At 49.2% G+C, this 20,173-nt stretch overlaps 1 protein-coding gene across 4 annotated transcripts in view; it reads left to right on the top strand.

Annotated features, from left to right (window-relative positions):
- Nucleotides 1–20,173, top strand: part of YTHDC2 (YTH N6-methyladenosine RNA binding protein C2) — a 55,668-nt gene that overhangs the window by 10,401 nt on the left and 25,094 nt on the right. For all 4 annotated transcript variants that reach the window (XM_078617335.1, XM_078617337.1, XM_078617336.1 and 1 more), the window contains exons 10-22: nt 1,927–2,072; nt 3,125–3,260; nt 4,608–4,734; nt 6,585–6,650; nt 8,977–9,152; nt 10,186–10,282; nt 12,048–12,135; nt 13,414–13,494; nt 14,638–14,720; nt 15,597–15,702; nt 16,608–16,727; nt 17,524–17,796; nt 19,080–19,206. In XM_078617335.1, coding sequence (XP_078473461.1) covers nt 1,927–2,072; nt 3,125–3,260; nt 4,608–4,734; nt 6,585–6,650; nt 8,977–9,152; nt 10,186–10,282; nt 12,048–12,135; nt 13,414–13,494; nt 14,638–14,720; nt 15,597–15,702; nt 16,608–16,727; nt 17,524–17,796; nt 19,080–19,206 — 1,626 coding nt within the window. The remainder of the gene's footprint in view (nt 1–1,926; nt 2,073–3,124; nt 3,261–4,607; nt 4,735–6,584; nt 6,651–8,976; nt 9,153–10,185; nt 10,283–12,047; nt 12,136–13,413; nt 13,495–14,637; nt 14,721–15,596; nt 15,703–16,607; nt 16,728–17,523; nt 17,797–19,079; nt 19,207–20,173) is intronic.

The raw sequence follows: 20,173 nt of genomic DNA, 5'->3' as shown, positions 1-20,173 counted from the left end.
CTGTCCGTCCCGCGTGTGACGTCACTCCACATGAGGCCCACCCCCCGCGTGACGTCACTCCACATGAGGCCCACCCCCCGCGTGACGTCACTCCACGAGGCCCACCCCCTCCATCATTAATATTCATGAGTGGGTGGATTTTTACACTAACGCAGAGGAAGGTCGAGCCGAATTAAATAATTTATGACGCAAAGTCGCTTCAAATATGACGACGTTTCTTTACAGAAAGTGACGGTAAAAAATAAATCTACGCAGCACAGTACAACATCCGTGCGTGGCGTCACTGCAAAAGAGGCCCCCTCCTCCCAATTAATATTCATGCCCGCGTGGAAATTTACACGAACGCACAAGAAGGTCACGCACTCCACATGCCGCACCCCTCCCCTCATTAATAATCATGAGCGGGTGACGTCACTACACATGCCGCACCCCTCCCCTCATTAATAATCATGAGCGGGTGACGTCACTACACATGCTGCACCCCTCCACAATAACCATGAGGGGGTGACGTCACTCCACATGGGGCAACCCCCCCCCTCATTAATAATCATGAGCTGAACAATTTTTCTATTGAATATTTCAGATTTACTACAATATACACCCGTCCTTGGACAGGCATAAAAGATAGTCAGGAGAATGTTCATATTGGAGGAATCTGATGAGCTATAAAGCTCTTTCTTCCTCCCTCCCTCCGCTCCCTCCCTCCCTCCGCTCCTCGTCTCAACCGGCCACTGTCAACTGCAGTCTTTTGTCGCTCTTCTTCACGATTGTGCAATCGCGTCGCCACCGTAGCCGTGTTGTTATTATTATTATGAACATTGTGAATGTTCTCGTTATTGTTGTTGTTTATTGTTGTTTCATAAAGTAGCGTCCGTGTTAGTTTTTCGCAGTCAATAATTCCTAATAAAGTGTTGGGTTAGGCCATGTAACGATCTGGTCAAAATCTGTGCAGTTAAGACCCTCCACCACCCCGACGCAGCCAAACTAATTAGACTCTCACGTGGTCTACAGGTGTTTAACGATGTGCCCATTGTTATTGTTTCAGTTGTCCCACCGGTGAGTTGAACAATTCCCATCGTCAGATTTAACGATTAGATGCGCGAAGTTTCGCTTGAAACTACACCAAGCATTATCAGGTCAATACCCAGGAAGTCCGAATAATCGCGTCACCTGACCAGGCTTCTTCTTAGCTGCCATGACCTGTGTGACCCTCATAGCCAATATCAGTGGTGGTTATCCAAACCAGTCCTGCACCTGCCGTAGGTCCAGTATGGCACGGTGGGCGCCACTGTGGCTAGGAGATGTTAACTACCTCGCCTGGTATACAGGAGGCCGTGGGTTCAATCCCAACCCGACATCTGCTGTATATTTGGAGTTTGCGTCTCTCTCTCTCTCATCATCACGGTGGCTAGGAGATGTTAACTACCTCGCCTGGTATACAGGAGGCCGTGGGTTCAATCCCAACCCAGACATCTGCTATATATTTGGAGTTTGCGTGTCTCTCTCCCCGTGGAGTTTGCATATTCTCTCTGTGTTCATGTGGATTTTTCTCCGGGTCCTCTGGTTTTTCCCTCCACATTTATAATCAACATGCACTTAGAGGATTTAGCTGCTGCTATAAATATCCACTTGATGACAAGCCACTTTCTTGAGCTATCATTTGTGTGGCCAGGTCACTTCTGAAAAAGAGCTACGTAGCTCAGTGGGCCGTACCTGGTAAAAAAAAGTCGTTTTTCTTTGTTAAATCGGTCGACTCAGCCTTAAATGAGTACCTGGTGCAGCGTATAGACAAAAGGCGGCCGGCCGTGGCGACACCACCTCCTCTTGCGCCGTGCCAGCCCTCACATGCGCTCGCGAACAGCACTTGCCCCAACAGTCTGTTGAGGCTATACCGGGGGGGGGATCTCTGTGTTTGCGTGTGCGCAGTGGAGAGCCAGCAGAACAAGCTGAGCGAATGGTACGAGGCGAAGGAGACGGGATCGAGCGTGCCAGTACGCAGTGCCAGCGCCGCATGCCTCCCGGATCACACCAAGATGCTCAACGACGAAGGGGAGAGCGCCTTCGTACAGGAGGTATGTCGTGTGGAACCCTGGGGTGGGGGCGAGAGATGTTAACTACCTCGCCTGGTATACAGGAGGCCATGGGTTGGATCCTGACCCTGATGTCTGCTGTTTATTTGGAGTTTGCGGTGTCTCTCCGTGGTCTTGTGAATTTTTTTCCGGGTCCTCTAGTTTTTCCCTCCACATTATTTGGCTGCTATAAATTTTCACATGATGATGAGCCCCCACATCGTTGCGCTATCATTCATCGGCCAGGTCGCTTCGTAAAATAAAAAATAGTTTAGTTTAGGGGAAGGAACCCTCCCCTCTCTTGGGTTTTGGTTTTTTGTGTTCCCTAGTTTCCTATCAGTAATTTGAGCTCATTCATAGGTAACGTTTTTTTTGTCATTGCATTGTTATAATTTTATTATCGCATGGCTGAGAAATGCCATTGCGTGTAGGACACTCCCATCAATGATAAATAATAAAATAATAATACATTGTTAAAATCATGGACAGGCAGGGTGGCGCACTGGTTTGTATGTTCTCCCCCTGTTCTTCATGGGTTTCCTCTGGTTTCGGGTTCCCTAGCTGTTATGTGTGTATCTAAGTTTCCGTGAGCGTCCATGTTACGCGGCTTTGTGCGTTTTGTGTGCCGCACTGTGAATCCGGTAACCCTAGTTTGATTCCCACTCACGGGGCATCGCCTAAGTCAACTCGGCATGAAACGAGTATCTGGTGCGGTGTGGTAACATCGACGCTGGGGCCACACCCCTCCCCCTCGTGCGCCGTGCCAAGCCTTCATCAGTGCTCGCTCACTGCCCTTGCCCCAACAGCCCGAGGCTATATGGGGAATCATTGTCTTTGTGTGTTTGTGTGGTGGAGTGTTGGCGCAGTGGTTAGTGCACTGCGCAAAGAACCCGGCAACCCGAGTTGAATTCCTATTACCTGGTGCGGTGTGTAAACATCGCCGCTCGGGAGACAAAGGCGGCCGGGCGTGGTGCTGGCCACCTACCCCCTCAGCACTTGCCCCCCAACAGTCTGTTTCGGCTATACGACGGGGATCTTTGTCTTTGCGCGGACAGGCGGAGCGCGATGGCTCCAACCTGGAGCCGTGGCTCGTCAAGGAGATGGACGCGTGCATCAGCAACCTGTGGATGAATAGGGACGAGGACGCCTTCACGCAGCTGCTGCACCTGCTGCTCAGCGAGCGCGTCAGTGGTGCGTGCCGGGCCAGCGTGCCAATGGAACAGGGTGGCCGGGAAATACCCTCCCCCCTTCCTCCCCTCCCCACTTCTTCCCCTGTTAAACCGGTAGCCCTTTTCTGAATCGATTAACACCTTGGTGGCGAGATGTTAACTACCTCGCCTGGTATACAGGAGGTCGTGGGTTCAATCCCGACCCTGACGCCTGCTGTATATTTGGAGTTTGCGATGTTTCTTTTTCTCTCCCTGTGGTCGCGTGGATTTTTCTCCGGGTCCTCCGGCTTTTCCCTCCACATTTGGAATCAATGTGTGTTTAGGGTATTTGGCTGCTATAAATTTCCACATAATGATAAGTCACTTTACTGAGATAATTCGTGACCAGGTCGCTTCTGAAAAAGTGCTAAACAGCTCAGTAGGCCTTGCCTGGTCAAATAAAATATAAATATTTCTATTGTTCCCTGTTCCGAGAGTCAGGAATTGGAAAGCCAATCTTAATTTGGGAGCTTTCCGATTTGTGTCCTCTCTCTGTGTGCCGTTGTGATGTCTGTCTGCTTGTATGTCTGTCTATAGTTTTCTAGTTAGATATTTGTTGCTCACACTTAAAATTCTAACTTAGCAAATTTTGAAACACGTAGTCAACCAGGCCATGCGTTAATTGTGTGTTAACCGACTCTCTGTGTTGTATTACATCACATTTCAATATTTTACTAGGTTATTTAATTTTCGTGTGCCTGTATACTCCTCTCTATGTGTGCCGTTGTGATGTCTGTCTGCTTGTATGTCGGTCTATAGTTTTCTAGTTAGATTTTTGTTGCTATTTCTTTTATGCCTGATGATGATTGCTTGTGTTGCAATCGAAACGTCGTAATGTGTTGTTTTATTTTGATTTATTATTTTATTTTTAGACGTGACTTAACCGAAAAGAACCAAAGAATAATTGGAAAGCCGTTTTTTTTTATCGGTGGAACGGTTTGCGACGGGTGCGTCGATTGGCCCACGTGCATGGCGGCCCTAGTCATAGTTTGGCCTCGTTTCTTATTTGAAAGAATGAGGTGCTGCCCCTCTATTGCTGGCTTGCTTGCTCGTGCCACCGTTGCTGAAAGAGCCTACACTAAAGGGGGGCTGTGATTAATAAACTTACTTCATCGTTTCAACTGCCGAATCGGTGACCTCTAGATTGGACGGCCAGTACTGCCAACCATTACAGCTCGGAAGGTCCCTACGTGTGAGCGTAAGAATTTGAATCGTCTAATCAATGGGTTGCTACACACCTGCCGCTGAAGCTGCTTCTACTGCCGCTGCTGCTACCGCCGCTGCTGCCGCCGCCGCTACTGCTGATGATGATCGTCTCTCTACCGGGCAGTTGACTACAGGCACAGCGAGACGACCGCCACGCCGCTGATGGTGGCCGCAGGACATGGCTTCATCGGCATCGTGGAGCAGCTGCTCCGGATGGGGGCCAACGTCAACGTGAAGGCCTCCAACGGCATGTGAGGGCACCTGCACCCCCCTCCCCATCCCCCCTCGCTCACAATCGGGCGGTGACACGGCCCAGGCGGAAGCACGTTGGCCGCTCGTCGCTACGGAGGTGGGGAGGGGTGGGGGTTTCGCGTTTCAAAATTTTTTTTCCTTACAAATTAGGACCGCTGCGACGGTCCAAATTTGTAAGGAAAAAAAATTGGCCACTGTTTACTTTTAATTGGGTTAAATCAAATTGCAACTTCACTCCCTACTGGCAGACTTACACTCCCCTGTGAACTATTGCGTACTTCCACCTCTTCTGAGAAGTTTAACCAGCTTGGAAGAGTAGGCCAAATTCCCTCTTGGTGGGTGGGGGGGGGGCTCTTCTGTGAGCAGTCGTGTAAGCGAGCGATTGCAGGGCTGAACCTTTCAACGTCACCTTGCGTCTGTGATGTTTGGCCATTCGTTTAAGGAGCGTGTTGCTTGATAAGGGATTACATTGCATTTACCATGAAAGATATTTAAAGTTGCAAGGGGATAGCATTGAAAAATTCCATAAAAACCAGTTCATGAACCCGCTTGCTGTACTACCGCTGACCCCGCGGGAACCGGCGTGTTGTTGATTCAGCCGGACTCTCGTCCGTGCACGTGTGTTCTACCGAGTGAGTCACAAACGTGAAAAGTCAAGTACACGAACAAAACAAAACAGAAAAATCCCCTCCGTGAGAACACGTGGCGTTGGGATTCCTGGCATCGCTGAACTATATTTGGCCTTTTGAAAAATCGAAACGGAAAACCGCGTGGCCGAAAGTGTTCACGCCGGTGTTGGGCTAAATTTACATTTCTGCTGCAACGTTGAATTTACAAGCGAAGCGGGCGGGAGAGAGCCACACCGAACAATTTAAAAAGTGGCACCGGTTGTTATTGTGCAGCGGAACGGCCACACAATACTCTTTGTTTCAAGGGGGTGGGTGGGGGTCATGTTTGAAACGTTGCCAACTTTCGGAACGTTGTGCAAATTCTTTAACTGACGGCATCCTCGCGCCGTCCGTGTGCGAGGGCCAAAAGTGTCTCCTTCTTCCTGGAATGTTTCCAAACCTGCTCCTCACTCCTCCGCTCACTCCTGTCCTGGGCCATCACCTCCAACATCCACTCCGCAGTCCTGGTCCCACCACTTAAAAACCACCTTCGGCCTCCTCCCTAGTGCTTCCATGTTCATCGCCTTTCTTCTTCCTGTGCGGTTGTCCTCCCTTCTTACGCCACAACCTTCTGAGTCGACTTTCTTTCGGCTTTTCTCGAGATGCGCTCCACTCTTAGTGGTGATCAGAATGAGCCGTTTATGATCGGGCAACCTTGCTTTGTGCCGGGCCGCGTTAGTGTTTTGCCAGTTGGAAGCGACAGTTGCCGTGCGTTATCACAGTTGTGTAATTTCCGGTGTTACGTTTGAATTTAGCAAATTTGGAATGACATCGGAAGGTCCACTGTGGGTCAAGCAGATAGTGCATAGTATTTTACGGTTAACACACATCGCAGTAATAACTAGGGTGGCCTGCCGGATGCGAATTGACAAACCTTCAGCAAGTGGCGAGAGGCCGACCGTTCGGCCGCGTCTCCGCCGTTTTCCTCGTCGCCGGATATCCGGTCTTGTGATCCCTGATGCCCGTCTCGTCGTCCTCATTTCCATTGTGAACAACATCTGCCTCTCTCCCTGGTGTTTGTTTGTTGGGTCCGACAGTCACGTGCGTACGTCAGTGCTGGTGCCGCCCCCCCCCCTCTGCAAGATGTGCCGCCCCGTGCTCGTGTTGGGGTGCGGCGCAATCGCTCGTTGCCGCCGTCGAGACGAGCCCCCAATGCCCTTGCCATGTTTTTTTTCCCGCAGGAACGCTTTCGACTGGGCGAAGAATTTTAATCACTTGGAAGTGGTGGAGCTGATGGAATCGTTTGTGTACGTATCAACAATAACATCGCCTTATTCGGGCACTGATTTAATGTTATTCATCGTAGGTGGCAGCGCAGTGGTGACACTTGTGCCCCACAGCAAAAAAGGTGCCTGGATTCCATACCCGACTCGGGATTCTGTTTCTGTGGTGTTGAGTTTGCACGTTCTCTCCTCAGTGTTTCATGGGTTTCCTCCAACTTGTCTGGTTTCCTCCCAAAGCTAAAGGCAACAGGAACATTCGATGTAATTGTGTTGGTCACACATTCCAGTGCTGGAAAATGTATCCGGCACATTGCTCAAATGGGATCACACATTTCCCCTTATTTTGAAACATAACTTGGCAGCATCCTCATGGAAACATTGCCTTGAGACTCAGTGAGGCTTTCCTGCGTACTTAACAACCATAATAGTAGTCACAAAACAGATTATCGTCATCAGCCATTTTCAATCCCCTGGAAGAATGCCTCCCAAATATATCACATCTCTCACAATCTCACAATTCAACAATCTACCCGGAGAAAAAGTCACGGGGAGAACATGCAGACTCCAGATATACAGGGCTAATTTTGCCACACTGTCGCCATATCGGATGTTCCGTCCGGCACTGAAAATCATTGTTATAAGTTTTTGTTGTTAAAAAGGCATTAGCGAATATGAGACGTGATTTGACTTTTTTTAACGAGTGGGCTTGGGCAGGATGCGCGAATGGGACGATGGCCGGTGGGTGGGATTCTCTAAAGTAACAGCGAAGATGGGAACACGACCGGCCAAGATACACTTCCACCGTGGAGATGAAATCAGTCGTGTGCAGGTGCCTGGATAGATTCTTGCATCGCAGGACCGTGAGCGATCGTGACAGCTTGGGGAGTCCCTGATCCAGCTGTAGATTGATCATGGCTTATAATGGTTATTACTAATATGTGGCCAACATTCTTAAATCTCTCACTGCCCCTGTCCACCCAGCAGTGTGAGGCGCCACGGTGGCTAGGAGATGTTAACTACCTCGCCCGATATACAGGAGGTCGTGGATTCAATCCCGGCCCTGACGCCTGCTGTATATTTGGAGTGTGCATGCTCTCCCCGTGGTCACCTGGATTTTTCTCAGGGTCCTTCGGTTTTTCTCTCCACATTTAGAAACATGCATTTAGAGTATAATAATAGGTTTTCCCCGTTTTTATGGCAACAAAACAGGTGTTAAGATGTTAAAACATCAAACTGAAACCTCTTGCAAGGAATCATGTCTGCATTAACCACAATACTTGTGGTGAAAATACAAAAAAAACATGCTCTGACAGTATATGCATTGTCTTTGAAACTGATTGGTCCACACCAGAGACAGCTTTCTTTAGAGCCTCGTCTCACCAACAGCGTTAGACCAGAGGACGCCAAAAGGCAATCAGTGTTTGAGACTAGGCTCTAAAAAAAGCTGTCTCGGGTGTGGACCAATCAGTTTCAAAGACAATGCATATACTGTCAGAGCATGTTTTTTTTGTATTTTCACCACAAGTATTGTGGTTAATGCAGACATGATTCCTTGCAAAAGGTTTCAGTTTGGTGTTTTAACATCTTAACACAGCTGTTTTGTTGCCAAAAAAGGGGAAAACCTATTCTTATATTTTGACACTGGCAAAGGAGGTCCCATGATGCATTTGGAGTATTTGGCTGCTGTACATTTCCATCTGATAAGCCGCTTCGTTGACCTATCATTTGTGGCCAGGTCACTTCTGAAAAAGAGCAATGTATCTTCTTGGTTCTTTCGGTAAAGTCACGTACAAGGGAAGTAATAAAATAATAAAAATAAAACATAATAAAATTATTCTCACGACGTTTCGGCCACAACGCAAGCAGCCATCCTCAGGTGAAGAATGAAACACCACCAAGCTTGGAGCGTATATTTAAGCTGGGTTGGAGGGGGGAGGTGGGAAGAGTTGCTTCTTTTTGTTTGCTTTTTTGACTACTTGTGTTGTGGTCATTGCAAACATGATGCCTTGAATAAAGGTGTCAGTTTTGTACCAGTTTAAAAGGGTAAAAACCTACTACTATATTTTGCCACTGGTAAAAGAGATCTCATAGTGTAAAATAGTTTTAGTTGAGTTCTCACCCCCTGTTTGTCTCCCCCGGCTCGCAGGGCCTTACCTGGTAAAGTAAAATAGTTTTAGTTGAGTTCACCCCCCGTTTGTCTCCCCCGGGCTCCCAGGGCCTTACCTGCTAAAGTAAAATAGTTTTAGTTGAGTTCACCCCCGTTTGTTTCCCTGGGCTCCCAGGGCCTTACCTGCTAAAGTAAAATAGTTTTAGTTGAGTTCTCACCCTGTTTGTCTCCCCCGGCTCCCAGGGCCTCGGTGGGCGAGGGGGGGCCTGACGAGAGCACGCTGGCCAACGCCAGCACGGAGCTGAGCCCCGAGGAGCGCGAGCTGCTCAGCGTCTACCACCACACCTTCGACGACGACAAGGTGGACCTCGATCTCATCCTGCACCTCCTCAACCAGATCTGCCAGGGCTCCAGCGATGGTGGGTGCCGACGGCGATGGTGATGATGGTGGTGGTGGTGATGATGATCGTTATTATTATGATGTCAATGATTTGTTGTTGATACAGCTGCCCTCCTTTACGCCGCGGCTTCTCGGAGTGATTTACACACGATTTGCGCCTTTCAATGGTCACGTCTCAACACATTTGAAAGGGCACCCCCAGTGGCAGCTGTCCCTGTGTGCCACAAGGTGACTCGGCACCTGGCCTGTACGCGGGGCATGAGTCTGCCAGTAAGGGGCAATGATCGCTGCTTTGTATAGTCCCAGATAAGTAATTTCCAGGGTTTTTTTTTTATTTTACAAATAATTATCATAACACCGGTCCGCAGTGGCCTGCACTTGCGAATGACGTCACAGGATCTTGGATTCGAACTGCAAACCTCTGCTGCTGTATAGCTTGAGAAAGGAGTGTTGTGGTTTCCCAGGCAGCAACGGATCCAAGGGATGGGGGGGGCGATGGTGATGATTACCCCCCCACCCCCATTCACATACCAATTTAAATAATTGGTATGTTATATATGTTTGATAGTAAATGCGTTGAATGTTTATATTAATGTCTAGTGCCCACCAATAACCCTCCTTTATACCTCGCCTGGTATATGAAGGAGGTTGCGGGTTCTATCCCGATCCTGACGCCTGTATATTTGAAGTTTGCGTGTTTTCCCCGTGGTTACAACGTCGCGCGTAGATGACATCATCGTGGGGGGGGAAGGAAACGGAGGCGCTTGCCTTCTTTGAGCCCCGTTTATTTCTCCTCCAAATATTGGCCAGCAATTTGATCAAATTATGTTCAAGTGCTAATGAGAAGAGCTGTTGCCCGAAATGTCGCCTATTTTATGTTTGATGGCCACATACTGAATAATATTTTCAAGAGTTATCATGCCTTCAAATAACAGACAGACAGACGGAGAGAACTAGTGCATCAACGCTTTAAACCTCAGCTGATAGAGCTTTAAACAATACCGTTGGGCTCTTTGTTGATGTTTGTTGTTGTTGGTGCTGCTGTTGTTCAGGAGCTGTGCTGATTTTTCTGCCGGGCTACGATGAGATCATCACCCTGCGGGACCTCATTCTCTGCGACGACAAAAGATTTTCGGAGCAGAGCCACAAGTGAGTATGCTTTACCCACCTTCCCGGCTCTGATGGGTGACCTGCTGCTGCTGCTGCTGCGGGTGTGCGCGTGTACCCGTTTGCGAGGGGGTAGGGCTCGTGTCCTTCAGCTTGGTGGCGTTTTTTAAATCCTTTATATTAAGTTCGCTTGCTTGCTTGCTTGCGTGCTTGCTTGCTTGCTTACGACCGTGCAAATCTTTCGCTCGTTTTTTAACCCACTTCCCGTGATCCAATCGAGCTGACATTTTCCACACAGACTCGTTGTGCGAGACAATTAATGTTCGTGAAAATTTTTTTCTAAAATTTGACACTTTTTAGGCAAAAAAATTATTTTACATTTATTCAAATACAACTCATTCATGGCTTTGGCTGAACGTCACAGTGTAGGAGCCCAGAGCGTAACCCCTCCACAGGCCGTGGCGGAGTAGCGCAGTTGGTAGCGCCCTCGCTTCCCATGCCAAAGGTCGCGGGATCGATCCCCGCGTCCTCCACAGGCGAATATATTTTTAAATCCTTTATATTAAGTTCACTTGCTTGCTTAGGACCGTGCAAATCTTTCGCTCGTTTTTAACCCACTTCCCGTGATCCAATCGAGCTGACATTTTCCACACAGACTCGTTGTGTGTGACAATTAATTTTCGTGAAAATTTTTTTCCAAAATTTTACACTGTTTAGGGAAAACAAATTAAATATTTAATTACCAATTGTTTAATACTGGCAGACAATCATCTGACCCATAGGTGGCAGCCATCTCAAGCCAGAGGACGAGAAGACTCTAGCCGCCACGCATATAAAGGATTTATAGTGAAAAACTTTGTTTTTACGGGTTTACTTGTTGGCCCTGTTAGCCGCCGTTTGCACGCATAGCCATTGGCACTCGTACCGTGCGTACGGCGGGCCGGTGTCCAGTCGCCGGTTAACGACGATAGTCGTCGTTGTTTTCTGACTTGGAGCGCCTTGTGAAGGTTGCCATCTTGCACGCAGACACATTTCTCTAACTCTCTCGCTCTGTGCTACGGTGGTCATGACCCTTCTATTTAGCTCTGCCTGTGATATTTACTCAAGAACTATGCTTGAAATACTCCTAGTTGCATCCAATTGGTCAAATTTCTCATGTACTTTGTTTTATTGAGGCAAAGGACGGGCCCATTATATCACATTGTGACGCACGTACACACCTTCAACATAAACTAAACCGGTTATGAAAAGCAGAGGATAGAAAGATGGGGAGCAGACCCGCTGCCCCAAACCAGACTGGTCCCCACCGAAAGGGGTAAATTGTTCACTTAATTCGCTGCCTTCCCCGGCTTCTTGCATAGCAAATTGCATGTCATACGAAATAAGATGGAGTGGGTAGCAGGGCGTGATGTTACCTCCCTGGCCTCGTATGCAGGAGGTCGTGGGCTCGATGCCGACCCTGACGCCTGCTGTGTATTTGGAGTTTGCGTGTCTCTCTCCCCGTGGTTGCGTGGATTTTCTCCGGGGCCTCTAGTTTTTCCCTCCACATTTAAAATCAACGTGCGTTTATAGTATTTGGCTGCAATATGTTTCCACGCGATAAGCCACTTTGTTGAGCTATCATTTGTGGTCAGGTTGCTTTAAAAAAAGCTGCATAGCTCAGAGTTCCTTACCTGGTAAGATACAAATAGTTTAGTTTAGACGTCGCCTAGAAGTACCACGTTCACCGCTTGTTTGCAGAGGTTTACGTCTCAAATCCAGCGGCCGCCGGGGCGGAGCTAAAGAGTCCCGTCGCTTGTTGTGGCAGGTTCCACGTGTTCACCCTCCACTCCAACATGCAGACGTGCGACCAGAGGAGAGTTCTGAAGAGCGTGCCGCCAGGAACCCGCAAAATTGTACGTATTTTATTATATTCTCTCCTCTAGCCTTGGTCGTTCCTATATTGGTTCACCAGAGTGGCAGCAGCAGCAGCAGCACAGCGGTAACGCGCGTGCCTCGCAGCAAGAAGAGCCTGGGTTCGACTCCCGACTCGCCCTGTTGTGCATTTGGTTTCCTCCGGGTTGTTGAAGCCTTTTCTCCCACAGCAAAACAAAACAACCTGCACACCATGTTACTGGTATTGGGCAAACATCCAAATGCTTGCAAAAAAATTTCTTGCAACTGATTAAATTGGGATTACACACAGCAGCGGCAACATAGTGCCCCTACTGCAGAAACGCTCATGAACAATAGTCGAGAAACCCAGTGAGGCTTTCCTGGGTAAAGCAGCGCAATAATACATTGAGCTCGAATGTTCAAAGTACGTTAAAGTTTGTTGAACTGATTTTTGTTATTTGCGTGTGTGCAGTTGGGGTGGTTGCATTAACTCGCACACTACTTAATTTGGGAATAAATAACGCGAAGCGACATCGCCGCTTACTTGCAGACAAATTCCCTTTTGCGGTACGCTCCAGCGTACACCTTGAGCCGCAAATGGACAGCTGCCACCGGGGGTTCCCTTGGCTACATTTCAGCAGGGCATTGGAATGATTGAGATTAAATGTGATGTCAGCCGCTCTGAGTTGCTGAGGCATCTAAGCAATGCCCTGTACATGCAAATCCAGGATGTCTTAATGAAATGCAGAAAGTCAAAATAACCGTGTCACCGGACTCCCGACTTCTTTAACAGGTGTCATGTATGTTGAAATTCTTTCGCGTCGTACGTAGCCAACCGCACTAATTGGAGGTGCGGGGAAGGATAACAAACTAAACACAACAAGTGATTCTAAAAAAAATTAGAATTCAATCTAGATGTTAAACAGATACTGTGTATAACAACAGTTTAGTTAAATTATGGTTTTTCATTACAGGCAGTTCTCGACTTACAAACACCTGCACTTACGAATACCCACACTTACGAACACCCGACTTACGAACACCCGCACTTACAAATAACAGACTTACAAACACCCACACTTACGAACAAGCTTCCATGAAATATACATTTTTCTAACTTCGACTTGAAACGTGAACTCGCGCTTGCAAACTGAACCACGGGACTATTTTGTTCAGCGGTGCGATCCTGTCTAGATTTAGAAGATTGTTTTCACGGTGATGAACGTGTGTGTGTGGAGGCGGTTACAGCTCGCTCCGTCTCTTTTCATTTTTGTTTTAACCCCAAACCCTTCCGCAAGATCCTGTCGACGAATATAGCGGAGAGCAGCATCACGGTGAACGACGTGGTGTTCGTGATCGACTCGGGGAAAGTGAAGGAGGTGCTGACCCACACGTGCAGAGAGCGTGTGCACGCACACGCACGCACGCGCACGCACACACACGCACACACGCACACACGCACGCGCATGCACACACACGCGCACATGCACACACGCACACACACGCACACACGCACACACACACACGCACGCACACACGCACACACACGCACACAGGCGCACACACACACGCACACATGCGTACACATGCGCACACACGCGTACATCAGCGATGGAACGCTGTTCCACGAGATATCAGGGATCTCTGAATCTGTGGACATTTTTTAAATGCCCCTCAAAACTTATTTATACGCTTCCGCTTATTAAATGTTTTGTTCATTTAGTTAATGATTTTCTAAATATATTTATCTTTTTTTTTATGCTGAGTGTCTGCTGCTGCTGTGTCCTGTACAGCACTTTGAGATCCTTAATTAAAAGCGCTGTATAAATGTAATTATTATTATTATCGGCCATGGTCTATCCACTGATGTGGAATAATATGGCGCCCTTAAATGTCTTATTCTTCCCACTTTGCTGTCAGACGTCTGCGTCAAAGTCGCCCGTCGGCTCGATCGTCGCCACTTCACTCGCATTAATCATCGGTCTCTTTTCACTTGGGGGGGGTCACACTGCCTGGTGCTAGCGAGCTCATTCGCCGCTAGTAGCAGAGGTTCATGGTTCGAATCCGGCAGGCCACCCTGGTTATCACCGCCGCGGTGTGTAAGGACCCGATACATTTTCACGCACCGTCTGCTTCGGTGGAATGTTAAAGACCCGTGACGTCATTCCAAATGAGTAGGCCATTGTGTGCCGGCTTCACCGGCCACATTTTTTATATCACCCTCCCCACGCAGATTATTACTCAATTGGGTTCATAATAAGGTTTGTTGGGTTAGATTGCGTTAATACGAATAATATTGTTTGTGAAAGCGTACGTGTAAAACTACTCAAATTGAGATTTTCAGGTAGCAATATCGTCCTCCCACCCCCTACTGCGAATACTTAGCTGGACCCTCCTGAGAAAGAGTTTTTGAGACTGCGTGACGATTCCCTGAGTAATAATGATGTCTATATTTTAGGAGAGAAAGCGGAGGTGGTAATGTTTGGCTGCTCATGGTGACTGTGCGCTCGTCCTGTCCGCAGAAATCGTACGACGCGCTCACCTCGGTCACCATGCTCAAGACGGTCTGGATTTCGCAGGCCAGCAGCCTCCAGAGGAGGGGCAGGTATGGGTGTACACAGATGTACATCAACACGGTTGGCACCTCCGATTAGCATGGTTGGCTGCGTACGCTGCGAAAGAAGGTCAACGTACATACGTACATAAATGCATCGTCTTGGACGTCATCTCATCTGGTACAAGGTAACTCATCACCGAGTGCGCTGTCAGTAGCTCCCGAGTGGGGCGACGGTTGCCACAACAACACCACCGCTTGCATAGTTCCGGCTGTAAGCGCATCGGGGCAAAAGGGATGATGGGAGAGCGAATTCCAAAGCGGAAAAGTGCGAGGGAAGAAGCGAAGTGGGTGAGTGTTGTTAGTGGGCGAGTAGGTGAGTGAGTGTGTTGTAGTGTAGGGGTTAGCGTGCTGCGCTACGAACCTGACGACCCTGGTTCGATTCCCGCTCATGGTCAACAGCAGTGACGATTATCTAAACCGTTCCTGCTCCTCCCCTAGGTCGACTCAGCCTCAAATGAGTATGTGGTGCGGTGTGTAAACATCGCCATTGGGGGAGGCAAAGGCGGCCGGGCGTGGTGTTGACCACCCACCTCCTCCTGTGCTACAATGCCGGCCTTCATAGGTGCTCGCTAACAGCACTTACTCCTGCCGTCTGCTAAAGGCTATACGGGGGATCTTTGTGTTTCTGTCATTAGCACACGTGCGCCACGAATCGAGCAACCCGGGTTTGTTTTCATCGCTGTGTATTGCGACTCAATTGGGAATCTTTGTGTTGTTGTTGTGACCTCACGTGTGAGTGGTTGAACACAGCGTGGACGAGATGGAAGTATCGCTCCCGTAGATTGCATCACAGCACGACTTGTGGAAACAATAAGTGCGTGGGCTAAAAATGTGGAATTTTTGTCTTGATGTTTTGTCGGGCAGGGCTGGGAGGTGTCGCCCCGGCATCTGCTTCCACCTGTTCAGCAAGGTGCGCTTCCAGAACATGCTCGAGTTCCAGACCCCCGAGCTGCTTCGAGAGCCGCTGCAGGTACGAACGACGCAGGCCACAGGAAGCCAGAAGGCGGGGGGGGGGGGGGGCATCGCGTGACGTCGAGGGCCTTCAGGCTGACATTGGCCCCCATCATAAACAGCTTTTTCGACGGTCCTCACGAAGTCACGGCCGGTGGACACCGTCAGCGGCGTGACGCTCGTCTCGCTGTGCCTGTCTGCAGCATCCCAGGGATAAAGGTTCATCATCGCCATCTACATCGTCGCCATCATCGCCATCATCGCCATCATCGCCATCTTCAGCAGCATCGCCATCTTCATCATCGCCATCTTCATCGTCGCCATCATCGCCATCATCATCAGCAACATCATAGCCTCTGACCAAGAGTGCCCAGAATGTGCCAAATCTTGTCAGATCGCGGAAACTAACGCAAACAGTATGATGCGTGTAACGTGGGTGAAGGAAACGGTTTGCATTGTGTACAGTGGGGATAATTAATACATTTTTTGGGTTCAGGTCGCCACGTGAGCAAAATAGCAATGCGTGTCGTACACCCTCCTCCATCCGACACAGCCAGTAAGGGATTTGTCACGTCAACAAAACGTGCCAATTAGTTTACTACTTCAGCCCACCGGTGTGTTGGAGAGTAAATCCACAACAATTATAATTTGAGTAGTACGACGTTGCGCTGGTAATTACGTCCAGCATCATCGGGCGATTTGCCAGAATAGATTTGCCACAATATACTGTTCCAGCAGCGATGCTACGCCGAGGCAGCCGTGCAAACCGCTTGAATGACGCTAATACAAAACGAAAGTGTTATTATTACAATGCTTTTAAATAAAAAAAAATAGAGGATAAACGGGACGGTGGTGCCGTCATGGTGATATTTGTTTTGCGGATCACCTGCACCACCTCTGCCCCTGCTGCTGCTGCTGTTGTAGGAGCTGTGCCTGCACACCAAGCTGCTGGCGCCCACCTGCATGCCGATCGCCGAGTTCCTGGCCAAGGCTCCGGATCCCCCGCCCAATCTCATCGTCCGCAACGCCCTGCAGATCCTCAAGGTGCGGTGGGGAGGGGCGGCCTTCGCAAAGCCTCGCCCAGACGACGCGCCTGTGTTGCCTCTCTGTTTGTAACATCGCCTTCCAGGAGTTGCTGGTTCGCGATTGATTTTTTTGTTGTTGTCTGGGTTTAGGCCACGTCGCGGTCTGGCCACGTTTGTGACGTTAAAAACCCTCCACCGCTTGACACGGTCAAACGAAATAATTGTCCCCCGTGTGTGTGCAAATTCACGTGGCCTGACCCAAAAACCAATTGAGTCGCAATATACGGCGTCGAAAACAAACCCGGGTTGCTGGGTTTGTAATGCAAGTGTGCTAACGACACAGAGACAAAGATCCCCCATATAGCCTTATAATACATTTTGGGGCAAGTGCTGTTAGCAAGCATACATGTAGGCCGGCACTGCACACATGAGGGTGGGTTGCCGGCACCACACCTGGCCATCTTTGGCTCCCGAGTGGCAATGTTTACACACTGCACCTGGTGCTCACTTTAGCCCATTTCGAGGAGCCTCAGGATCGGTTCAGATAATCGTCAGCGGTGTTGGCCGCGAACGGGAATCAATCTCGGGCCGCCGGTTTCCTGGCACGCACGATAACCACTGCGCTACCACTAATGACGACAACAACAACCGCCGTTCGGCACCGAGTGGCGGTGACATCACCACGGTGCTTGTGCCAGGCTATGTGCTCTTTAAGGCCACGTGGCAGGAAGTCACGGGACAGACCCAAGTGTCATGGCTAACGACACGCAGGCATAAACTCAGACACGCGCATGTTCGTGCACGCACGCACACAGGCGATCGACGCGATGGACAACTGGGAGGACTTGACGGAGCTGGGTCATCACCTGTCAGACCTGCCCGTGGAGCCTCACCTGGGCAAGATGGTGCTGTACGGCGTCGTGCTCAAGTGCCTCGACCCCGTGCTCACCATCGCCTGCTCGCTCGCCTACCGCGACCCCTTCACGCTGCCCAGCCAGCCGGCGCACAAACGCGCCGCCGCCTTCTCGCGCAAGAAGCTCGCCGCCTCCACGTTCAGCGATCACATGGCCCTGCTCCGGGCATTCCAGGTGGGGTGGTGCAGGTAGCAGTTGTCGCGTGGGTGGCAGGGAGGGAGGGGTTGTTTGGCAGGTTGGTTGGTTGGGCACTGTTAGACTGGTAGTAACAATAATAGTGATTTGCATTTCATTGAGTGCCCTCTGTTATACTGTGGCATTTCTTAGAGCGCTTTCCACGTGATAAGCGACATCCAGGATAAAGGGTTTTTTGTCAGTTATATCGCGTAAGTATAAATGTGTCGTTAAATCGCCACCACCCGACACAGGAAATTAGTCAGGTTTGTCACATAAACAAAACGTGCAAATGAGTTACGTCTTCAGCACACCGGTGTGTTGGAGAGTATACCCACAACATTTCCAATTCAAGTACTAACAAATCTTACTAATTGGCTGTGTCGGGTGGTGGTGGGTTTAACGACACATTTATATTTACGTGATCTAACCCAAAAAAAAATATTTTTTCTGGATATAATTTGTCGCGAAAGCCTACTGCGTATTAATCTGATAGGCGACTTAGATCACACCTCATCCTGAACGCACTACAAAGGGGGGGGGGGGCACCCCCTGTGGGGCAGCGCAAGGTGGCTGAGCACCGGGCCGGCAAGCGGGGATTAGTCTGCCGATAGTGGGCATCGATTTTGCTCCTGTACGTGTGATCCCAGTTGTGGTGTAATGTTTTGAAAGTGCCACATTTTGGAGAATGACGCAGTCGGCATGACGCAGGGATACAATGGCCTACCCATTTTTTATGACGTCCGGGGATCTGTAACGTCCACTGTAAGGCAGGTGGCGTGTATTTTACAATTAATACATACCGCAGAAAAAAAAAAATATTTTACCAAGTGAGGCGCACTGAGCTACATAGCTCTTTTTCAGAAGCGACCTGGCCACAAATGATTGCCCAATGAAGTGGCCTATCATGTGGAAATGTATTGCAGCCAAATACTCGAAATACATGTTTCTAAATGTGGAGAGAAAAACAGGATTAAAATACACCCGACCACGGGGAGAACATGCAAACTCCAAATATACAGCAGGCGTCAGGGTCAGGATCTAACCCACACGACATCCTGTATACCAGGTGAGGTCGTTAACATCTCACAACCAAAAACCGCGGGCGGCCCGCCAGATTTGAGCCGTGAACCTCTGCTACAAGCGCCAGGCGTGCTCCTGCTGGGCCACGTCACCGCCTCTTTGCTAAAGAACAAAGAGACTGTTTGTGGGGAAAAACAAACTTGCCCCGTCACTGAAAAGTGTATTTCCGGTGCGCTGTCTCTGTGTCTCCGTCCTGCCAGGCGTGGCAGAAGGCGTGCGCCGACGGCTGGGAGCGCTCGTTCTGCGAGCGAAGCTTCCTGAGCCAGGGCACCATGGAGATGATCTTCGGCATGAGGTCGCAGCTGTTGGGTCAGCTGCGTGCGTCCGGTAAGACGAGCTGCATAGTCGACGCGACCGAGTGGCTCGGGAAGTTTCAGAGCGCCCAGCCGGCGTCGCTGTGATCCTGGGGTTCCAATCCAGGTTTCGGCTTCCTGTCTGTGATTAAACTGGCTTCTCAAGTGTAGGGAAGCTGAAGGTCTCAGCCTGGTCCCCACATGACTGCACACAAAAATCCCATTAAATTTGCTTCTGCACTTTATTTGGCTAAAATTCCAGCTCTGAGAATTTAACATTTCAGTTTGACCTTCCTGCAACGAATATTACCCTAATATGACAGAGCGGGTGTGAACCGGAGGTCACTTGAAATGGAGCTCTGTAGTAGCTCTGTGATATCCGCCTCCGTTTCGTCGCTCTCCGTCACGACAGGTTTAGAGACTTCTGAATGGATTACGCATCTCATATCACGATATTTATAGCACGATAGGAATGATATTAAGGATGGATTTAAGAAAAAAACTCCGACTAAATTTGTAGTCTGTCTCTTATTGTTGAAAATGTGCATTAACTCTTCAGGCAGGGTGGCAGCAGCACAGTGGCAACACTTGTGCATCACAGCAAACAGGGTCTGGGTTCGATTCCTGATTTTGGCGACTTTCTGTGTGCAGTTTATATGTTTGTACGGTTTTCTCTGGTTTCTCTGATTTCCTCCCATAGTAAGTAAATAAATATCAACATAAAATTTTACTTATATTGGTCAAACATCCCAATGCTGTAAAACAATTACCTATAAATTACTCAATTGAGATCACACACACAGCAGCAACATCATCGCACCTCTACTGAAAAAACTTGGCAGGACCCTTCTGTGCCACGGTGGCAAGATGTTAACTACCTCGCCTGGTATACAGGAGGTCGTGGGTTCGATTCCGACCCTGACGCCTGCTGTATACTTGGAGTATGCATGTCTCTCTCCCCGTGGTCGTGTGGATTTTTCTCCGGGTCCCCCAGTTTTTCC

The sequence above is a fragment of the Lampetra planeri genome, chromosome 53 (genome assembly GCF_965212315.1).
Source record: "Lampetra planeri chromosome 53, kcLamPlan1.2.h2, whole genome shotgun sequence".
In the NCBI taxonomy this organism is placed as follows: domain Eukaryota; kingdom Metazoa; phylum Chordata; class Hyperoartia; order Petromyzontiformes; family Petromyzontidae; genus Lampetra; species Lampetra planeri.
This window is presented reverse-complemented; position numbering and strand designations above follow the sequence as displayed.